Source organism: Drosophila erecta, unplaced genomic scaffold, assembly GCF_003286155.1.
Source record: "Drosophila erecta strain 14021-0224.00,06,07 unplaced genomic scaffold, DereRS2 tig00000152-arrow-arrow-pilon, whole genome shotgun sequence".
Lineage (NCBI taxonomy): Eukaryota > Metazoa > Arthropoda > Insecta > Diptera > Drosophilidae > Drosophila > Drosophila erecta.
Genome location: NW_020825211.1, coordinates 1,333,289 through 1,354,741, shown reverse-complemented (window position 1 = coordinate 1,354,741; position 21,453 = coordinate 1,333,289). Strand labels below are relative to the sequence as shown.

The following is a 21,453-nucleotide window of genomic DNA, read 5'->3' as shown; positions in this document are numbered from 1 at the left end:
TCATCTTTATGATCATTTTTGGCCAAGTTATGATTAAAATTCCCATTTAAAATATTTCAATTTTTGCCAAAATTCGATTTTTCCAATTTCGGTCATAAAACAATCAGTTTTTTTGCCATAACTTTTAAAATAATTGCCTGAATATGGAATGTTATACGTCGTTGAGCTCGTAATTAAATTTCCAATCGAACTGTGTTCAAAAAAGGGAACGCTAATTTTTTGCCATTTTTATCAAATTTTTATGATGTTACCCCTTACAAAAAATGCAAAAATTGACAAAAAAATTAATTTTCCTAAATCCGTCAAAAAGTTGCAGGGATGGTTAGATTTGGTAATTAGCTGCTCAAAACAGTTATTCTTTCATCTCTACGATCATTTTTGGCCAAGTTATGATTAAAATGCCCATCTAAAAAATTTCAATTTTTGCCAAATTCCTTTTTTTAATTTCGGTCAAAAAATTATTAGTTTTTTGGCCACAATCTTAAAAATAATTGTCTGCCTATGGAATGCCATATCTCGCTGACTTCGTAATAAATTTCCAATAAAACTGTATTTAAAAGTGAGGATTTTAATTTTTTGAGATCTGTTTGCAAATAAGTGCTTAGAAATTATTTTTCCTAAATCCAATAAATCGCTCAAGGCGTCGTTAGCATTGATAATTTGCTGTGGAAAATGGTAATGGAAAATTCTTTTGGTAATCCTCCCAAAAATGTGTACTCCTAAAATAATAAGTTTTAATTTTTATTAGAAAAGAATGCACGGAAAATGAAATATTTATAATCATTTTATTTAATTTTATACACATTTTTCGAAAGTTTCACTTAGCTAGCTAGAAAAAAATCATAGTGAGAAAAACACAATTCGCTTAGGATTATTGGGGTTACAAACAAATCCAGGGGACACAGGAGTTGAACAAGAACGGTTCTATATATATAATGGGCATATCGAATCGGTTTTATATATTGAGTATGCTTCAGTGAATGTGCGTGTTTGTGTATGGGTGTTTTTGGGGCTCTTTGACCAACAATAGCAAATAAAAAAACATTAAGCTCGGCTACATTTCATCTAATAGAAACTTGACGTGTCTTCTGCATCCACTTCGCTATCTTCTCCATCATCATCATCATTATCTTCACATTCACATTCATCTTCTTCGTTTCGTTTTCGTTTAAAATAATTAAAAATAATAGTAAATAAAACACCACAGTCATGATTTTTTAATAGAACACAAAATATACACAAAAAGGAGTGAAGAGGGCAATACAAATTAGGGAAAAGATGAGGAAAAGTGGTGGGGGGAAATTTGCAAATAGCAAAATATTTACAAAAGCCGTGGGAAATCATAAAGATATGGATAGGCGGGTAAGGGAAAATAGAGATACAGAGATATAGTACTAGGGCAGGAATAATTTTATCAGGCGTTTCTTTTCTATACATATACACATATGAATGTTGTTTTCATACTTTCGCTTCGATTTTGTTCTTTTATTGATACATATAAATAAAATTCTTTGATTCGTGTTTTTCTTCTTCTTCCAATTTTGCTTACAGTTTTATATTTTTTTTGTTTTTAGTTCTGTCAACTAATTTCGTTTTTGTTATAAAAAAAATTTGCTATGAATTTAAAAAAAGATGTTGACATTGCCGGGAAATTTCTTTGTTCGAATGATGCACAACAAAATTCTCTACGTGTGAGTGAGTGGCCGTGTTCGTGTGTGTGTGTGTGAGTGGGTGTGTGAGTGGGTGTTTGGGGCAGTGGGAAGGGGCTTATTTCTGGGGTTAGACAGAGAGGGATAGAGAGAGGGGGTGGTAGCGAGACAGAGAGAGGATGATCTGCTGCATTTGACTCTGTACAGGTTGGTGACTTGACTAATTCGGGCGAGGGCGAGGCCGAGGGCGTGGCCGTTGCTGACCCTTGACCTTAGATCAGCGCCGTTATCAGCTTGGCCTTGAAGTTCACGAACTTCTCGCTGGTGGCCGCCACGCGCTGCAAGAGGGAAGCCAATCAAGATGTCGTTAGATGCGTGACACATAAAGCCATAGATATGTATGTGCTCACCAGAATCAAGTCCTGGACGAGATTGGCCAGACCGCGATTGGCCAGCACCACGAGGCGCGTGACCGGGCCGGGAATGCCCTCGGTGTAGCCATCGGCGTTGCGAGTACTATCGCCATCCGCATCCCCATCGCCGCCCAAGCTGCCGCTGCTACTGCTGCTGCTGGCACTTCCGCCCACCGAGTTGGCCGCCTCATCGCCCTGCTGGGTCTGAACACTGCCCGAAAAGAGCTGTTTGTTTGTGGGGAAGCAAAGTGTACCAATTAGACGCCTGGGAAATGGGTGAAGTGCAGCCAGTGTGGGCGGTACTTACCCTCACCACGTCCAGCAGGAAGTTGCCGGAGCCGCCGGCTCCCAGAGCATTGCCACTGGGCGAACCTCCTGCACCGCCGCTTGAGCCACCGGCCAGACCCGCTCCGCCGAAGCTGAGGAACCTTTTGAACAGATTACTATTGGTGAGGCCATTCCATTTGAAATCATATGTGTCATATGTGGAGTTATCAAGTCAAACGTTACGCATGTTATTGATATTAGTATGTTGTTGAATTTCGTTGTTGAGGCACGACAGCAATTCCATTCGTATTTGTTGGTTGTTCAGTGTGATGCAAATGTTGTTGAGTAGTTTTAATATTAATTAATATTTATGAGTTGTTCATTTGTTGTTGAATTTTGTTTTATGTTTGATTTGTTTCCAATTTATCAGTGCATTTCCAATGCATTGAGTATTGTTGAACCATTGTAGAGTTGTTGTTGTTGAATTGTTGTGGGGGTGAAAAGGGAGGGAAAGTGTATGATTAGTTGAGTTCCCAGCTTTATTTTGTACAAGTGTTTTGAATACTATTTCATAAATAAGCCATGCACTTAGGTACCAATATAGGAGGCTTACATTTTGAACAAAAGCAGGTTCAGTCCTTCACTTACCTCTTGTTGCGATCGTCCAGATCGGCGGTCTCCTCCGCAGAGTCTAGGGTAAGTTCATCGATCGCCGGCGACTTGGACTCGGAGAGCTGCAGATCATTGGTGCTCAGGGCCTTTTCATTCAAACCGGAGGACGGCGAGACATTGGACAGTTCGTTGTTGAAGCTAAGCTGGATGGGCTCGTTGGATTTGAGGGGAATGGGCGCCTGGGCGACCGGCGAGGAGGCGGAGGATGAGGATGGGGACAGGGACTGGGCAGCAACTGCGGCGGCGGCTGCTTCCGCCTCCTTCACCTGGCGGGCCACTCGGATCGTCTCCTCCAATTGCTTGTTGATGGCCGACAAATCGATCTGGGTATCGGTGGCTCCATTCTTTTGGGTTTTTTTTTTGTTTTGGGTTTTTGTCATTTGATTTTTTGCGATTTTTTTTGGTAGGGCATTTGTTGCATTGTTTTTTATTGTGCGTGTATGTTTAGAAATTTGGAATTTTAAGGTTGATTATGTGCGTGTGGTGGGAAGGGGAGGAAGGGGAGGAAGAGGAGGGGGAAATAGTGGGTTGTTCAAGGGGTTGTGGGAAAGCCCAAGGTGAAGGGGTGGAGGGAAAGGCAAAGCGTAGGATTTGGAGACGAGTAATGTGTGTTCAACAGTATGTTTTGTGTGTGTTTCGTTTCGTTTTGTTTTCGTTGTTGTTTTTGTTTTTTCAGTGTTTTTGGATTTGGTGAGTTCACGAAAAGTGAGGTTATTTTATTGTTTGTGAGGTTAGGGTGAATGTGAGGTTAGGTGGAGACAAAGAGGTTAGGTGGTTTTGGTTGATCATTTGCACAGGCGATTTTTGTTGTCGATTGTGGTTTCGAAATCGATCGATTAATTGATGGGCAGTTATCAAATACGTGCACAAATGCGTTCGATGTATTTGTGTATACATTTGCGGTTGTCAGTTATCGTAATCGGTTATCAGTTATCGGTTATCAGTTTTCGGTGGATCGTTGTTCGTAATTTTTGATTGATTTGATTTGATTGTTTTGGTGGTGAGTTATTTGCATTGCACAAATCGAATCGGGTTTTAATGGAACATGAAAATAAAGAGAAAAAGATACAAAAATAAGCAAAAGAGAAAAACAAAAGGAGCGAGACAGCACAGATTGAAAGAGATAGAGAGAGTTAGAGAGGAGCGCTTAGTCTAGAAATCCACTTTATCAGACATCGACTATCGTTTACGCTTCCTTGGGTTTATATTTAAGCGTTAAGTTTCCAAAAAGATAACAATTGAATCTCTTTTTTTGCCAACAAAAAATTAATGAAAATCCTTGTCAACTCTTTTGTTTTTGCTTCTTTATTCTGCGGCGGGCGGAAAAACGAGGACGGCGAAAATGAGTGCGGAAATGAGTACACTGAGTATCGAATATATTTCTGGGGATGATCGCAAAGATAGCTAAGTATGTGAATGCACTCGAAAGTGTGGTGAGTGTACAGACGAGTTCTGTAGTAAGAAAAACACCCAACCATACCTACAAGTGACCTTTGCATCAACAGTGACCAATGGAGATTAATGGGTATTTTATACGCTTTTTTCGAGTCTGTCTGGGCACCAAAAGTGTGTATGGATCTTTTTAGGGGGGTTCTGAAATCTCTAGGTATTTCAAAACTCTCAAAAAAGTGTCTTAAAGCAGGTAGGGGATTATTAAATGTGGTATATACAACGATGCATGCCTTTAGACACCATTTGTAAAGTTTTGAGATCACTAAAAACGTGAAATATCGGTTTTGAGCAAAAAGTCGCAGAAGATACAATTATATAGGTATATTTGGAAATGTATTAAAAGATGACTTACAAAACTAATACAATATAAATGTAGAATATATAAATTTTAATTTTAAAAAAACACCTACTAACCTAAGTGGAATGAGGGTGCGCATGAGAAGGCAGGATAGGTTGCAACAGAAAATATAGTACATATATATAAAATACAGTAAAAGTGGATGCAAAGGAAAGTTGAAGAGGGAGATGGAAAGGAGCGCTGAGCGGAAAAGAGAGAGGAGATCGGAGAGCGAGCGAGAGAGGCAAAGGCATGAAGGTTGGAAACAAGAGAGAGAGAGAGAGAAAGAGAAACAGAGAGAGAGAGAGAGAAAGAGAGGGAGAAAGAAGACTGGTGAATATGCATGTGTTCGGAAAACCAGTGTGCTAAAGGTAATTTCAAAACAATCAAGTGTTGGTTAGCAATGCCAATTCAATGAGAACTTCACTTTCATTTTATCATTCTCCTTTAATATTTATATCAATTTTTGCAGAGGGTGGTTGTGTGCCTGTTGTTGTGCTGCGCGGAGAAAATTTTGAGGAAAAGAGAAACCAATTTTAAATGCCAATTCAAAGGTACTTCATCACACAGTTTTGGAATATCAACCGAAAGTTGCAAACAGGCGTGCCAGTGACATTTCTAAGCTTTTGAATTCAATCACAGAAGTCTGAAAGTGTGCAGTGAAAAATGAAATGCCATATTTTCAAATGAATTTATAGAATTTACATTTTTCTGCACACTTAAAAAGCAACTTAGAAACGTTTAAGATTTCAGCGGCATGCTTTGAAGCCACGTCTTGGTGATATTTCTCTCTGTGTATTACTTTGCGAATTTCTCACAGTTGTTGTAGCAAACGAAACGCACTTTAGGTGGACTCAGTGGTTGAGGTACTGGTGGAGCTGCTGCCACTGCTCTTTTCCGCTTCGATCTCGTTGTCATCATCGGGTTCGAAGGTGGGCAGTTCGATGGTCACACGGGTGCCACTATCCCCACCGGTTGTTGTGGTGGTGCTGCTGCTCTTGGAGCTCTCATCGTCATCATCATCGAAGTCCGCATCGAAACTGGTCCTGGCCGCATTTGCAGAGTTTCCCTGGATGGCGGTACGCAGAACCGTGGGTCCCAATGTTCTCAGCAGCTTGGAGATAATGCGGTTCGCCTGCTCATCGATTTGCTACAACAACCACGAATCGAAGTGGTGCGTACACGAGTTTAGATTCGGTGGTGCAGGTGCATTTCGTTTTGGGGAGGTGGTTTTGGGCGGAGTGGAGTGGAGTGGAGGGTAGGGGAGATTAGTTAGCTTCAGTGTTTCAGTTTTGGGTTACATACAATGCGGGTGTTTCTGGTGAAGGGTTTGGTCGGGGTTTCTATATGCGAAGGAACTTTGGGGCCTATGGGACACATCGAAAATACACAATGACGTTTGTGATTCAAGGGGTGTGATCTACGGAATATGGGATGGTGGAGTGCGGGGCGTAGCTGCGAGGGCTCAAAGCTGTTCGAAAGTGGTTTTGATTTTGAAAACCATCTAGTAATTTGCACTTTTACAATTATTTAGTGATAGGCGACCTTTTTATAGTATACATTTTTCCAAATCCAATTCCGAAACCACTTTACAAACTGCTTTTGAACCGATTCGGCTTGGAGACTTATCTCCAAAGTCAAAAATGCTTTTTCTAAATGATGTTTTGCTGGTGCTCTCTTGTTCTTCATCTTCATCTACATCTTCATCTTCATCTTCAGCCGTATGTGTTGTTGTTCTTGTTGTGGTGGTGGTTGTTGTTGCTTTCAAATCCTTGTTTGCCTTTCGTATATGTATTTGTTGTTGTCTTTATCAATGCTCAATCAAGGACGGGCAATAATTTCGTAATGTTGTTGTTGTCAATTGTTTTGGCCGTTGTTGTTGCTGTTGTTGATGTTGTTATATTATCTCTGGTTGTAATAAAATAATTGGTAGAATTTAATAAACGATTGATATCGGCTATGATGGTTAGCAATTGTGGATCATCGATGCTGTTGTTGGTGGGAAACAGAATGTTGGTGGTTGTGGGTTCAGTTGGTGGGGGTAAATCAGTGGTGCTAGAAGTGGTAGTGGTGGTGGTGGTGGTTGTTGCAGGTAAAACGGTTGTTCTTGTCGTTGTTATTGTTACTGCTGTCGGGGGCTCAGCGGTTGTTGCCGGCTCAAAGGAGCGCGGAAACAACTGGAGCAGATCCTCCACTGGCGTGCTAGTAGTACTGGAGGTACTACTGGTGCTACTAGTGGTGCTACTGGTGGTGCTACCAGTGGTGCTACTAGTGGTGGTTGTTGTTGTTGGATTACTGGGACTGGTGGTTGTTGTTGGGGATGAAGATGCTTGATTGTTGATTGGGCTTTCATCACCTTTCGTTTCATCAGCTCCTGCTCCCGACTGTGGTGCAAATGTGGGCAAATCAATCTTCACCCGCCGGCTTTCCTCCACCTCGTTGCTGCTGCTCGGTGGTGCACCGCCTGCACTCCGTGTGGCCGGACTACTCGATGGCGCCACATCGTCATCCTCGTCAAAGTCCGCATCGAAATCGGCATCGAAATCGCTAGCCGGCGTTGTACTGCCACCGGCTGCACCACCCGCACCACCGCGATTTCCGGCCAATATGCTATTGAGAAGACCAGGACCGGCCACCCGAATTACCTGGGCTATAATTCGATTTACTATGGAGTCGATTTCCTGGCGAGAGATCGGCGAAAGGTCAACAAAATATATGTGGTTTGATTGCTATTTTTTTTTTTTGTTTTTACTGGTAAATGAGATTCTTTGGTGGTTCTGCTTTTTGTTTTGTTGTTGGTGGTGGTGCTTTCCACATGAGATGCTGATGCAGTAGCTGATTTGTTGCTGATTTATAGTCGATTGTTGACTGTTCATGATGATCTTGGCCAATTGTTCGGATGATGATATCTATTTTGCAGGCTGAAAACTCAATTGTGGGTGTGCATTTTCGTTTTTTTTTTTTTTTGGTTTTGTAGATTGTGTGTCTGTGTTCATGTCTGTGTGTGCAGTTGTGTGCAGTTGGGTGGGTGGGTGGTTCAACCTCTGCTACTGGGTGGTGCAGGCATGCTGAGTACAGGAGGCGGTTTTTGGGTGGTTGGGTGCTCGTTTTGCTAAGCCTAAAGAAAAACATGCAACATTTGGGGGTATACACATTTCCAGGAGAGGACGGGGACCAAGCCAATAATTTTTGTTTTCTTGTGGGTTAAAGCCTTAGGCTAAATATTTTGTTCTATTTTAGTTTTGTAATAGCTTCTGCTCATTTTTGGTCCTTGGCAAACTCGCCATCGGGCTGGAATTCGGTTAGGTCCTCGGGCAGTTGATCATAGTCCTTGGACCCTTCCTCCACATCATCCCCATCATTTTCATTGCCAACATCGTCCTCTTTGGCTGGCTGCCGGGGATGGAGGCCCACATCGAAGGCCGGATTGAGAATAGTGCCCAGTACCACGGGCCCAACGCGTTGCAACACATTATTCACTAGACGATTGATCTGCACATTGATCTCCTATGTGATTCAAATTCAATACACTTTCATATAAACAGGCATTTATGTTTCTTTATGCATTTTCTAGGGGCCTAAAACCCTGGGCTAAAAGTGTCTGAGTGGATTGCTATAAATATTGCATTACGCATGGATTTGGCTGACATTTCGAAGGCAGAGGGGTCAAGGGGGGGACGGCTAATGGTTCATGTATATATATTATATAAATAATATACCCAATGGGGCACTTACCTTGGTGATGTCGGGGAAAAGTTCGCGCAGCAGTCCAATCGTTCGTTTGTTGCGATCGGCTATCAATGATTCTTGGTCTTTGGCGCCCAATGTCAAGACATCGATTTCCTAGAAATTAAAATGCAGAAATATATATAATAAACTAAATCATGCAATAGCTTGAATATCCTGTTTTATTTTCTAGATACATTTTTGCTATATATATGCCTACTAGTCCAGAATCTGCCTTTAATAAAATCTCACTTAAAACAAAGCCTTTCACGCTAACCTTAGCCATTTGAAACGCAGTTGACTTTCTGGTTGGGAATGACTGGTTTCAGGTGCGAATTACTTTGGCTGCGGTCGAGGCAAACAATACTACCTATATCATTTCGAACATCTGTTGCATAATAACTGGCAGTGAAACAGCGGAGAAGTTGGAGAAGATGAGGCAGCAGCAGCATCAGCAGCAGATGCCAAACGTAGGAAAACAAAAGAGCCCAAAGTGCCTGCAAATTGACACAACTTTCACTTTAGACAATGAGTTGCTGCTGGCACCCCTCTAACCCCATCCCCCTTCCTTTTTCAGGGGGGTCGCCCCATGTCATTTGTGTAATCAAGTTTCAAGTGTAAATTGTAATTTTCTTGGTGTTTCTCGGTGGTTACAAGGGATCTTTAGTCACTGCACCAATACCGCATTAAGTGACCCTTGTTTAAGTTCAGTTTAGTTCACTTTAGTGGGTGGTGCAGGGGCTTAGTTGAGTGGGTGGTGGTGCAGCTGCTCCTTGGCCCGAAAAACAAAAGCAAAGCCAAGAGTCAGGGAGCTTAATCTCAAAAGGCCCAGGCCCAGAAAGCCCAGTGACTGGGCAAAAAGTTGTTAACGTTAATGGGCAATTGCCAACTGTGCAGCGGCAACAGCGGCAACATCGGCAACATCGGCAACAACAGCAATAAGCCGTCTAAGCTAAGAAAATATTGCACAATAAATTTTCAAATTGCATTAAAATTGCATTTTGTGGGCGGCGGATGAATGGCTGAATGGCTGAATGAGTGACCAAGGAGACGACTACCAACTTTGGGACAATCAACAGCACGAGTCACTAAGCAGCAAAAAAGCAACGGCAACTCCTGAGTTGCAACAATTGTCAAGGTGCCACCAGGTGCAAGGGATTCCAAGCCGCTTAAAAGCAGCACAATCTAATAATATAGCGTCAACACTTTAACAATTGGAAAAGTTTCTTCCGCTCCTTGACAACGAATAAAAAATAGAAAATAAGATTGTGCTGGCCAAGCATTTCAATATCGCACAATGTAGTCAAAGTTTTAATACTCTTAATGGAATTGTCATTGCAAAAATGCATTATTGAAAACGATAACATTGAAGTGGGTTATTGCCTTTCGTTTTAAAATTACTTATAAAGGTGTCTGGAGTAGAAACATTTCAAAACTCGGAAGCATAAGATTTAACTCAATATTAATTAGAGCTACAAATGTTAATGTTCTTTTCCAAGTGCATTTATGAATATATGCGCCAAATATTTATACTCTATAAGTATTATTTATAAATATACACTGACAACTCTTTTTCATATTTGTTATCATCGACGACATCACCTAAAGTTAATGAGGCAATTGTCTATATTCTACCACTGTCTATACCACTTGCCCATTATTCCAATTGTTAATTGCTGATCGTTAATGGCTTTTGTATGTGTTCAAATTTGCTGGCCTCTCGCTGAAAACCGCATCTTGGCCACCTAATGAGATTGGGTATTTGGAATTAAGCTGGGTATTTCCATAAAATAGTCACGTTTCGCAGCCAGTTAACTTTCGGAATGCTACTTAAAGGTAGAAATGGTATCCCCAGAGCTCAAATATACGCACTCGTATCTACTTATTCGTCTGCAGAGTGGATGTTGCTGCTCTTGCAGTGTTTAATTGACTCAAAAGTCGGGGCGGAAGTTGACTTTTACACGCGGGCGGAAGTCACCAGCAGCAGCAGCAGCAGCAGCGATGATGATTATGATGATGAGGAGCATAAAATAAACTTTTGCTAGTTTGGCCAACAAACTGTTGCCAACTAGCAGTGCCTGTCTCTTTTCTGCTTTCGCTACCCAGAAGTATTCATCATATTTTAAGCTGTCTGTCAGTGTCAGTTTAGTGCGACAATTGTTTGGATATTGCCCAGATGGGTTGGGGGGGGGGGCAGAAACTACTTAAGGCAAAAGTTACGTTTTTATGGGACATCTTAATGAATTTCAAATGAGTTCAAGCCCAGAAGCTGCCTCGTGGCAAACGTCATTAAAGCGAATGCTGTGAATTTTAAGCAGTCTGCAGTATGTTGGGAATTTCATTTTCATTTTCAGTTTCAGTTTTACCAAGGCGGAAGACATCGCTTATATAGAATCGAAACGAAACGAAACGAAACGCTAATCGATTGACCAGCTCGCCCAAAAAAGTCATCAAATAGAGAGAGACGCATAATCAAAAAGAAAACAAATTGTTAAAAACGCTTCAAAATCGCCTTGACCTTAACCAACTTAAGGCGACTCTCGACTCAATAAAAATGCCACAAATTACTGTCATAGTCAAGATCTCATAGAAAGAGATACTCGTATATATGCGAGTGTAAAAGCCCCGACTCGAAAAAACTAGATTTGATAATTCACGGATTGCGCATAAATTAATTAAATTAACCATGCAAACTGGTATATTTTAATTTTACATTTATTATTTATAAATATTCACTGCCTTAAATGACATTTAGGGAGTATTAATGCTGGCATTTGAACCTAGGTGCTACTCCCAAAGCTTTATTTATTGGAAACATATGTTTTTACAGGGCATTTAGTTGGTGGTGATATGGCCTACAACATTCCATGAAACCAAATTGAAATTCCAATTTAATTGCGAGTGCGACCTTTAGCGACAGTGCGTGCCATGACCGCAGTGGATTTATTTTCTATATCTAAACAGATAAATCGTGCCACGCCCATAGCTAGTCCAGTGGGCTGCCTTTTAGCCACTTGTCAGCCGGCCAATGAGGCCTTGTTCGGCTTGAAGCGGCTAATAAAAATACGCGACACAATTAAATTAAATTGAAAAATGGGCGAAACTGGAATTCGAAAATGAATAAATCAAACGAACCACCCGACGGACCATTGGATAATGGCCGGGCTTTAATTATTCTGAGGCACTGACTAATCGCGCAGAGATAACATGCATATTTTTAGTGGCATAGAGGCTACCACTTGGACTCCCTGCCGCATAAATTGTCTTTGGTTTCCAACTGACTGGCATGACAGCCAAGGCGAGGCAGCAAGTGCGTCTCGTTGGCCACTTAACAAAAATGCAGCTACCAACAAATTGCCAGCAGCAGCAGCAGCAGCAGCAACAATTGTGGAAATTGTGGATTGCGATTGACGTTTTACTTGTCGCACAACGCGGCGTATGCGTGATATGTGTGCAGGAGCGCGAAGAGAGGAAGTTGTGCAGTGGTTCAGTGGTGCAGTGGTGCAGCTGGGGGTGGTGGTTACATAAGCGGCAAGTCAGTCACTGGGTAGTGGACGTGCACTTGGCTGGGAAGCAAAACTATTCTATATATTATAGCTTAATGTTTTTTAAGCACGGCTATTAGAATATATTTCGAATTTCCAGCTTAATAGATCTGTGGAGCAGTGAAGATATTTCGGAGTCGCCTTCGTTTCCTCCAATTGTTGTTATATCATTTTGGCCACGTGCTGAATGCCAATGGAAGCCAGTGAGCAAAGCAAACGATACGTATCGCATTGAAGCAGGCAGACAGAAAGAGGCAAGCAAATAAAATGGCAACAAACTAAAGTGGCAACAATGAAGATATCATTGCAGTTGACATCGCAAAGAAAATTGTCCACAGCTTCGCTATTTATATACATTTCTCTGCGATGTTCGCCGATTTTTCAGACCCATCTCTTCTCGAGAGCTAGTTCAATCGCCATTGTCATCGTCTCGTTAAATGATTTATGGCGCAAGCCATGTCAACACGCCGAGATGAGCATCTACGTCTGAACTATATATAAGTATAAGTTTAAGTATCTATATATGCACATCGACTGCGACTACGACTACGACTGCGACTTCGACTTCGACTTCGACTTCATTAACGTATCAGCGTTTTGTGGGCTAAATTTTGACCCAGTTTTGGCTCTCAACCACAGAGCCAAATTGGGCAACAACAAATGCTTACCGTTTTGTGTAACATTTGCTTTTCGGTTGGAATTTTTTGTTATTTTTTTGGCCCATTCAGCAGATGTTCAAAGATTTTATTGTAAATTGCGTGGGTGCATAAAGTATTTATAATTATGTGGCGCGTGGTATCAAAGTTAAAAGTTTGCTCATACTCTGTTAAGCAATTTAGCAAACATTTTTAATGCTCTAATGTTAGAAAGGATGGGTACATAATGGAACAACTTTTAGCATATCATGTGCATATTATTAAAATATATTTGTTAGCTGCCACTTAAGATAAATACCTATTGCTACTTCCTAACTACCGCGTTTGTGCATAACTTCTGGCATGGTTTTAGTTTGATTTATGGTTTCACAAATATAGAATACAAAAGTTCATTTAATTATCGTGTTAGCAGCGCAATTGTTTGCTTCTTTTTTTTGCTCAACTGTATAAAATGAAGCTGGGAGTATGATGTTTAGTTTGGATTTAAATCAGTCAAAAAGCACACTTTTCTGAATGCCAGACCAGGAATACGACTTTTTACCAGGAAAAACGATCGTATGCGCTTAATTCAGGGGTTTCACACCCCTATAATTGCATGCCAGCTTTGATTGACAAATATTGCGACATTGATTTCAATTATATTTTCGAGTTTTGCTGCTGTGGCCATACAGCCTTTAGGCTGTGGGGAGATTTTAACGATTTCGGAGATTTGTGCAAATTTGTTGCACAAAGTGAAAGCCAAAATATGACATAAAACAATGCTAAACTGGCCAGCTCTCTGGCCGAATAGTTCGGCTAACAAATTAGCAGGGGGCTGGGTGTACGGGTGCTAATTGCCGACACAGTGATACAATGATCCCCAACGATGATCGAATCTTATGGGTGTGAGTATGAGTATGAGTATGAATGGGTATGGGTATGGGAATACAACGAGCGGGAATGGGAATTGTGGGGAACTGTCTAGCCGCCCGGCAATTAAGTAATAAAATAGCAGAGCTCGGGGCTTGCTCAACTCAACGGGCAAAGAGTCCGGTTTTTTGGCCAGGCCAACACCCAGCTGAGGCCTAGTGTAAGACAAAACAACACATGGGCAAACGGCAGCTAAGGAAACAGGTACCACCAAGTGTGCCAACTTCCTTGGAACTGGTACTGGCCTGCTCTCCAAGAGATCGAAACTCTGATCCAGTCACGCAGGTTGGACGGGCCCAGAGACCCCGAGACCCGAATTGGCCGGGCCAAAAGCCGAATGGCCAAAAAACAAACCCAAAACCAAAACCAAAACGAAAATTCGAAAAGTAAAAGGAAGTTTTCGCCGAGTGGCCAACAAACATGTTTGGCCGCCCCCTCCCCTTCCGAAAAGCAACCCAATCCAAGTGCAAATTTGTCAAGCAAATATGGTCGAAAGGGCAACTGAGGCAGCAGCACGCGCTACTCTGCGTCAACTGAATGCTAGCGAGAGTCGCTCCAAGAGTTCCAGCACATGTGCCACTAGCCTCAGCACTTGACCAATTTGCCTTATGGACTTCAATTGCTGTATTACAGCATATGTATCTCTACCTCGGCATTCTTTTAATTGGTTTTTGTAACTACCCCCGCGAATGAGAAAGAGTCTAATATTGGTTTTACACACTCGCTTGTTTGGCTTTTGACTACTTTATCATTAACTTGATACAGTCAGCCGAGCAAATATTTATATAAATTGATAGCCTTATTACGCACTTCAGCACGAGCAGAACATCAATTGATGGATGCTCGTATCTCTGAGATTGTATGCCCAACTTATGTCGATGAAGTCGGATCGGATCTGATCCAGAAACATACAGAGAAGCATCGAGAATTGGGCGGACTCACCTTGCCATTGGCGAGCGGGATTTGGAGCACGTCCAGCTCGGAGTTGCCGTTCGCGGGCTGCGGGAGCGGTACGGCGGTGATGAGGCAGGCGGCGCTGCCGAGGATCAGGAGCGCCAGGATGTGCTGTCTGCTTGGCTGGCTCATGCTGTCTCTGTCGCGTGCGCGCGTGTGTGTGTGTGAGCGGGACGTGGGAGTGTGTGTGGGTGTGCTGGAACGAGATAACATGCTAATTAATGATAATGCTTGGACTAAGCGGCGACAAACTCTGGTTAAAGGTCAGCGGGCGGCGGTGACCTTCTGTCTCGCGCGCGTTTCTTACACCTTAAAAATCGAACAGAAAAAAAACCGAAAAAATATATAAGACAAATAAAGTGGAATCGATAAAAACGAACATCTTGTTTGATTTCGAGTCTGTGGTCTTCGTAAATCTTTTTTATCCAACCGTTTGTTTGTTTGGCTGGCTGGCTATTCTCTGGCCCCAAGGTCTTTGAAACGATGCGGATGCTAACGATAACTGTCAATAGGCGATGGCCAATGGCCAATGGCCAATGGCCAATGGGCAGCTATGGCGGTGGTTTTGGTCAAGTTTAAATATTGGACATTTCTTGGGCAACTCGGCGTATGAGTAATGCCAGCAGTCTTAGTGTGCTGCAACGGCGAGCGATTCATAAATCACAACAAAACAATTATGTAATTTTTTTCACTTTTTATATTTGGCCAGCAGCAGCAGCAGCAACCAGTATTATTTTTTGTGCAATTTCTACGCGCAAAGCTTTTTAAAGCTGGGCTTTTGTTCAAAAAGAAATTGAATAAGGCCCAGAGAAAGAGGCAGAGAGAAAGAGGCAGAGAGAGATAGGCAGGCAGACAGGTGCGAAAAGCAAGGCATCATTCGTAATTACACACAAAAATGTGAGAAACTGCATTAAAACAAACCAAACTCGGAGCTCTAATTGAATCTTTCTTCAAGAGTGTGGAAAGAGTGAGGGGTATAATTTCTTTGGTCAACAGCTATGCAAAGTTATGAGTCATCGCGAATTTAATGAGAGAAACTAAGTACAAAGTAAGGGGAACCGTAAATTAGAATCGCTGATTGCCTTATTAGACTTTGACACGAATGTGAGATGACATTGCGGGCTCAAAGGTTAGGGCTTTGCCAATTTGAGATCAGCAGGTGAAAACTTAAATAACAGATTGAAATACGTCGCCAATGGGCAAATGCAACGACAAATACAATCTGTTGAAGCCATGTAAGCGTTTCTCGATCTTATATTGTGCAGTAGCTTAACGCTTTCTTCTTTGGAAAACTCTTGAAAAATATGCAGCAACTCTTCTTGATCATGTTTGATATAATGTTGTAATTCTATTGCAAGTTATTTTTATATTGGCAACTTCTGCAAATTTAGTGGTAAGACTATATAACCCAATTAAAAATCATAACAAATGAACGCGGGGAAACTCCGAAAGCCCAAGAGCCAAGTCATCTTCGGCTGAGGCATGCAAGAAATGAACTTGAAAGCGTATTTTGGGCCGTTTTGTTTTGGCCGCCTTTGCTGCTGTTTTGTTTTGCTGTCAATCAGGCAATCACTCCGGCAATTTGGCAATACAAAAGCGTCGAGAAAGGGGGAAACTTCGAAACTGGGGATTGCCACCTCGAGGCGAACATGCAACGCTGATGGTCCGGTCATCGTCATCGCTGGCCCGTCTTAACTTGGCCCAAAGACTGCTGGTTGTTAAGTAGGGCGTATGCGCCAAAAGCCAAAAAATCCAACGAAGGCGACCACAACAGAAAAGCAAAAGAGAAAGAGCGAAAACCGGCAACAACTGAGCTCCACCAGATGTTATGTCATCTTTGGGGCTGTTGCTTTTACTTTCAAGCTCTCCCCCTCTCTCTCCCCCGCTCTCACTCTCTCTCTCTCTTTCACACTATTTCCCACTCTTTCTCGCGCCTGCCCTGAGCTGATCCATTTGCTTCTAACAATTGTCCGAAAAGTGATCAGTGATCAACAACGTGACTTGACATCTACCATTCGGTTTAATTTGTTGTTTTTGCATACGGAACTGGGGGCTGTTTATGATTACGACTCACTGGCAATTGCACAAATATCATAAAACTCATAAAAACGTAAAATCCGCATCTGGCATTGAGTGCATGCTTCGGCATGGACATGTCGTAATTAAAAGGCAAAGCCCCCAAAACACAACAGCGATAATCAAGGCTTGAGTGGGATTACGGATATCTGAGGGATTTCGAAATATAATTTAAGCCAAGTGATTGGGCGTTTTCAAAACAAAAGAAAATAATAAGAAACTCGAGTAGTGCACTTCCTGTGTCTCACAGTTTGCAATTAAAATTCGCCCTTGCGAGGTTTTGGGTTCGCGGCAACGGTGCGTATGCATGATATTTTTAGAGGAGCTGCGAAGCTTTGCAAGTTCCTGCTAACTTATTTGCCAAAAACTGTCTAAAGAGAAGTCTGAATAAGTTTATTTATTGTACTGCTTATAAAGGCAAGTATAGAGGGGTTGGGGCTGATTTTGAAATATTCTAAATAAATGCTAGCAAACTCCAAGACATATTATTTGAAATGCCCATGGCCTGTTTTGAATAAGCATCGAAGTTTCTACAGATATTTGAATATTGTCCAGCCGGCTTGTCGATACTCTCCCTGAACATATCTGTTCCACTTTAGTACCCGCCAGATAAAGCCCCTCGCCAATCGATTTCAGCACTGCACACGAAACCTCTCGAAACGCAACTTGAAAATTGGCAATCAAAAACGTTTTTGTGTTAACCAACTCGTATTAATTGGGCAATCCAAACAAGGTAAATGAATGCAGCAAATAAGAAATGAGACAAAACCGAAAATAGTTCAGCACACGCGTCAGGTATTTATGTTTTTTCTTCGGATTTGTTCGGTGTTTTTTTTTTGATACTTCAGTTATTTTATATTATTGTTCACAAGCCAAGTATTCCTTAAAAACTGTTAGGCACAGCAAAAAAAAATGTGAAAAAAATGTAATACAATGTTTTTGGTTAAATTTCAATCCGTTTTATGATGGTTTAGTTTTTGTTTGATATCCTCGCGAAAACAGTTTTTTTCTCTGCGAATTTCTTTTTTTTTTGTAGCACATCACATTGTAGTTGCTGGAGGGGATACATACGCGTTTTGGCCAAAATGTAAACAGCCCAAAAAAAAATATATTTCTTTTTTTTCTAAAAAAAAGAAACTGCAACAATTGCGTGGATCGGTGGATCAGTGGATCGTGGATCGGTGGTGCGACTGACTGCGACTGCTTCTCTTTGTGGTCTGGGCTGTTGGGCCTGCAATTGATTACTAACGTGATTTTATCACACACAAGCGACTAAAGCTCGAGACAAAGCGCGCTGTGTACGCCGGCAGCGGCGTTGGCAGCGGCGCCTCTAAAAAACGCCCGCCGTACCGCCTCCGTACCGCCTGAGCCGCCGCAAGTCCAAGTCGAACCGCTCGAGTTCCGCTCGAAACGAAAACGAAAGTGAGCGCCAAAAGTCAAGCTTGAGTCGGTTGAGTCGCTTGAGAGCTTGACCAGGCTTTTTGAGTGGTTTCCACTGGCGTTTCATTTATATTTTTTCTCCTTGTTTTTCATTTTTATTTTTATTTTTTACGAGTACCTCCTGCAGCTTGTTTTTCTTGTGTCTTTTGTATTTTTCACCATTTTTCATTTTTTTTTCGACAAGACGATTACGCGAAAAGTTTCCGCCTCGTGACTGCCAGCTTCACTTTGTCAGTTTGTCAATCTCCATCAGCTGGCTCAGTTTGTCAGTGGGCCGTGGCCAGGATTAGAGGCAGTTTTATTTTTGCCTTTTTATTTAATTTCGATTTTTCCCCCTTTTCTTTCCATGTTTTTTTTTTTGAAGTTTTAGTTTAGTGGCTTACACAACCTCCTGTGCAGCTGCGCATCTCGAAGATGCATTTTATTGCCGCTTCCCTGCGATACCGAATAATCGTTGCAGTTGCATTTATCGATATTGCCAGTCGCTACAATCGGACACTTCAATTTGATTCGATTTGATTGCAGTGCCTGGCCATTACCATTCCGCATTCCGAAAGTTAGCCAGAAAACAAATAAAGCACTGATGTCTTTGGCTTGAAACGGAAAATTTTATGAAAATTGCCAGCCAAGTCGTGGGGTTAATGGAAGTCGTGACATCCCACCATTCAGAATATTTCCAGTTACTATTCAGAGGTACTTCAAATGTATGAATTCCTAAAACATTGCCAGTTTCTATGATTAAGAAATAAAGCTCAGTTGGCAAAATAAAACATAGTTTTTAATGACTTATTTAAATGCTAATGGGGAGGAATAGGTATTATAAAAGGTACAATACGACAAGTTAATCAAACTCCATTTTTTTAATGCAACTTTATGATATTAGTAACGGTTTGGTTTATTATTGATGAAATCTAAAGGTACGTAGTTAACTGACGTAGAATTCGTTACAACTCCTGCCAAAGTTTCATGCACTTTAAGGGTTCCAGAAAGTTCACTGAACTTGGTCTTTGGCCCAAAAATTCTGTGGAGTGGCCCACCACTTGGCACTTCGAGGGTCTAACTGGGCCCAAAGGCTGGCCACAAAATTTCCGCCCTGTCATGCTGGCCATGCACTTTGGCCAAAAGCCACTCGATGATAATCAGAAGCAGAAACCTTCGGCCGGTCACAAAGGCGCGAAGGAAAAAAATAAAGAGACTCAAAATCGAATACTGACCAACCGCAAGACAATGTCGACGATCTGTGGTTAGCGACAGTTATGAGTTGTTCTTGAATGATCGATCATGGTGATAATGATCGTTGTGGCCATTATCACGATGGAGATGAAGATGTAGTGCTAATTTGACCTTCTGAGGAATCGGAACTAGCAGTTGTGGACGACATTTTTGATAGTTTTCCGTGCGCAAGTGAATGGAATTCCAGCTCCTAGGCTACAGTGGGGCCTGGCTAAGGGGTTCTGTAACACTTTTGGTATCTTAAGACATCTGTATTTTCAAATTATAGTTTTTTGCTGCCTAGGTAGGTTGCAGTTGTAATAGAAAATTGCATATAATATTTTGCCATTTTCGTTGTTAAGCCCAATTTCCTCTGCCAGTTTTTATTATATTAGACATAAACTGATCTGGTTTTCCACAGGTACTTGAATTATTATTTTTTTTATTAAAGAGATCACTGTGCTGGCAGTGTGAACCGGAAGCTAGTGCTCAATGCGACTCGATGCGGATCGTTTCCATTGGATTCGACCACTTCGATTTGATTATTGGTTCGAGCATCGCTCTTTTATTTGGTTTTTATATGTGATTTTCCATTTTTTTTTCTTTTCTGACTGGGCAATCGCATTACCTTCGGCGGCGGACTGTCGCCGCTCTGAAGGATAACCGGTAACCGGTAGGCAGCTTTTGTTTTTTTTTTTTTTTTTTGGCTGGCGTTGCCCTGGGTTAACGACCAACTGGCGCAAAAGTGTGGAAGTGCAGGCAGACATGCATGGCAGGCTACAAATTACGCATACGCCGCTTGGTACCGAGCCCAACTGGAGCTCAACTGGAGATACTGTATCTCGCCGACCGATTGCAAAAGCAAGAGCAGCAAAAATAGCTAAAGCAAAGCTGAAAAGCAATAGCAAATGCGAAGGCAGGCGAGCCAAAATCAGTCAGTCGGTCGACTGGTGAGACTCACTAAGCAAACTGACTAAAAGTTGCATGCGTTCGAAATCAGTTTAAGGTGAATTAGATTTTGACACACATACAGCGACAGCGTTTTGCATAAACCAAAAATACAAAAATATATATGCGAGTATACGAAAATTATGAAATTAGTCTCAGTTGCCTGGGTCGTTTGCTTTGCGAAAACCAAAAGCTGCCAAATCGAAAATGACAGCGAAATTAGCTTTAATGGCCGGACCTCAGACTCCATTGTCTAGTTCTTCTCGTTGTTGTTGCAGCGGTGCCACGCCCATGTGGGCGTTCGCAATTTGCATACGATCTTCTATCTGAACCCGAACACCAAATGGGGTCAGCTGCTCAGCCGGAGACAAAGCTAGAAGTTCTTAACTGCTTCGAGTTCTGTTGAACTGCACTTTGAAGTCCTATTTAACACGTTTATTTAGGGAAAAGTTTGTTGAATTGTATATTTTTGGTATCCCAATAGATTTTTGAGCACATAGCATATATTTGAATACCTCTGCCATGTGTTCGACTTCTTTGGGGAACCTCATCGGCCCTGGAAAGCGACTTTACTACTGTCCCTGCCATTGAACGGCAATTCATGGCGCATCAATTAATTCGGGCGACGTTGACATGGCTTTAAGTCGAGCGACTTGCAGACGACGGAGATCCAATGGAGCGGTAATCGGAGGCTAAAGAGGTAGGGGGTTGGGGCTTCCGAGGGGTACATTGTGCAGATTACTGACAGTTCACTTTGCCGTGTGCCCAATGGTGCAATTAAATGTAAAGACATCGACGAAGTCACTGCCATTGTTCGGTGTTTGTTTCTTGTGGCTTGTTGCCTGTTGCCGTTTCAGTTTTAATGGCAGCCCATAGACATTAGCAAGGTTGGGCTACAGTTGTTGTGCTTATTTTTCAGTGCTCATTGGATTTGATTTAATTGCCAGCGTTTTCGGCCCATTACAGGGACTTAATTTTTCGATTTTATGAGTAATCCGGCAATAGCTGTGCCGACGAGACCCTGAACGGGATGATGATCTACGGTTCGGACTCTGACCCGGATTGAAGTCGTATCAATCGTCACGTTCCTCATTCCTCATTCCTCGCTCCACGTTCCCACTAAACACACACAAAAAGTCGAACTGAGCCTTGCATAAATTAGCGATTGCCAAAGTCTCTCGGCGTTTTTGTCTCAGT

At 42.0% G+C, this 21,453-nt stretch overlaps 1 protein-coding gene across 3 annotated transcripts; it reads right to left on the bottom strand.

The window, feature by feature from the left end:
• Positions 1 to 1,187: 1,187 nt before the first annotated feature.
• LOC6551702 (putative protein TPRXL) lies at positions 1,188 to 17,967 on the bottom strand. 3 transcript variants are annotated; one of them, XM_001977245.3, is made up of 7 exons: positions 17,728 to 17,931; positions 14,569 to 14,776; positions 8,526 to 8,633; positions 2,978 to 3,345; positions 2,370 to 2,505; positions 2,060 to 2,287; positions 1,188 to 1,987 (listed from the first exon to the last, which is right to left on the bottom strand). In XM_001977245.3, the coding sequence occupies exons 2-7, from the start codon at positions 14,710 to 14,712 to the stop codon at positions 1,922 to 1,924; spliced, it is 1,050 nt and encodes a 349-aa protein (XP_001977281.2). In that variant the 5' UTR covers positions 14,713 to 14,776; positions 17,728 to 17,931; the 3' UTR covers positions 1,188 to 1,921. The 3 variants fall into 3 exon arrangements, with proteins under 3 accessions (XP_001977281.2, XP_026838475.1, XP_026838474.1); XM_026982674.1 differs by lacking the exons at positions 1,188 to 1,987; positions 2,060 to 2,287; positions 2,370 to 2,505; positions 2,978 to 3,345 and adding exons at positions 4,760 to 5,288; positions 5,634 to 5,940 and having other exon boundaries at positions 17,728 to 17,943; XM_026982673.1 differs by lacking the exons at positions 1,188 to 1,987; positions 2,060 to 2,287; positions 2,370 to 2,505; positions 2,978 to 3,345 and adding an exon at positions 5,947 to 7,471 and having other exon boundaries at positions 17,728 to 17,967.
• Between the last annotated feature and the right edge of the window lie 3,486 nt (positions 17,968 to 21,453).

What these genes read in the sequence shown, in the direction of transcription:
- LOC6551702 (XM_026982673.1), bottom strand. Translation starts at nt 14,712, where the DNA reads ATGAGCCAGCCAAGCAGACAGCACATCCTGGCGCTCCTGATCCTCGGC. An exon ending in TCCCGCTCGCCAATGGCAAG is followed by an intron (nt 8,634 to 14,568) that starts GTGAGTCCGCCC and finishes TTTAATTTCTAG; the next exon opens with GAAATCGATGTCTTGACATT. An exon ending in TTTTCCCCGACATCACCAAG is followed by an intron (nt 7,472 to 8,525) that starts GTAAGTGCCCCA and finishes ATCTCTCGCCAG; the next exon opens with GAAATCGACTCCATAGTAAA.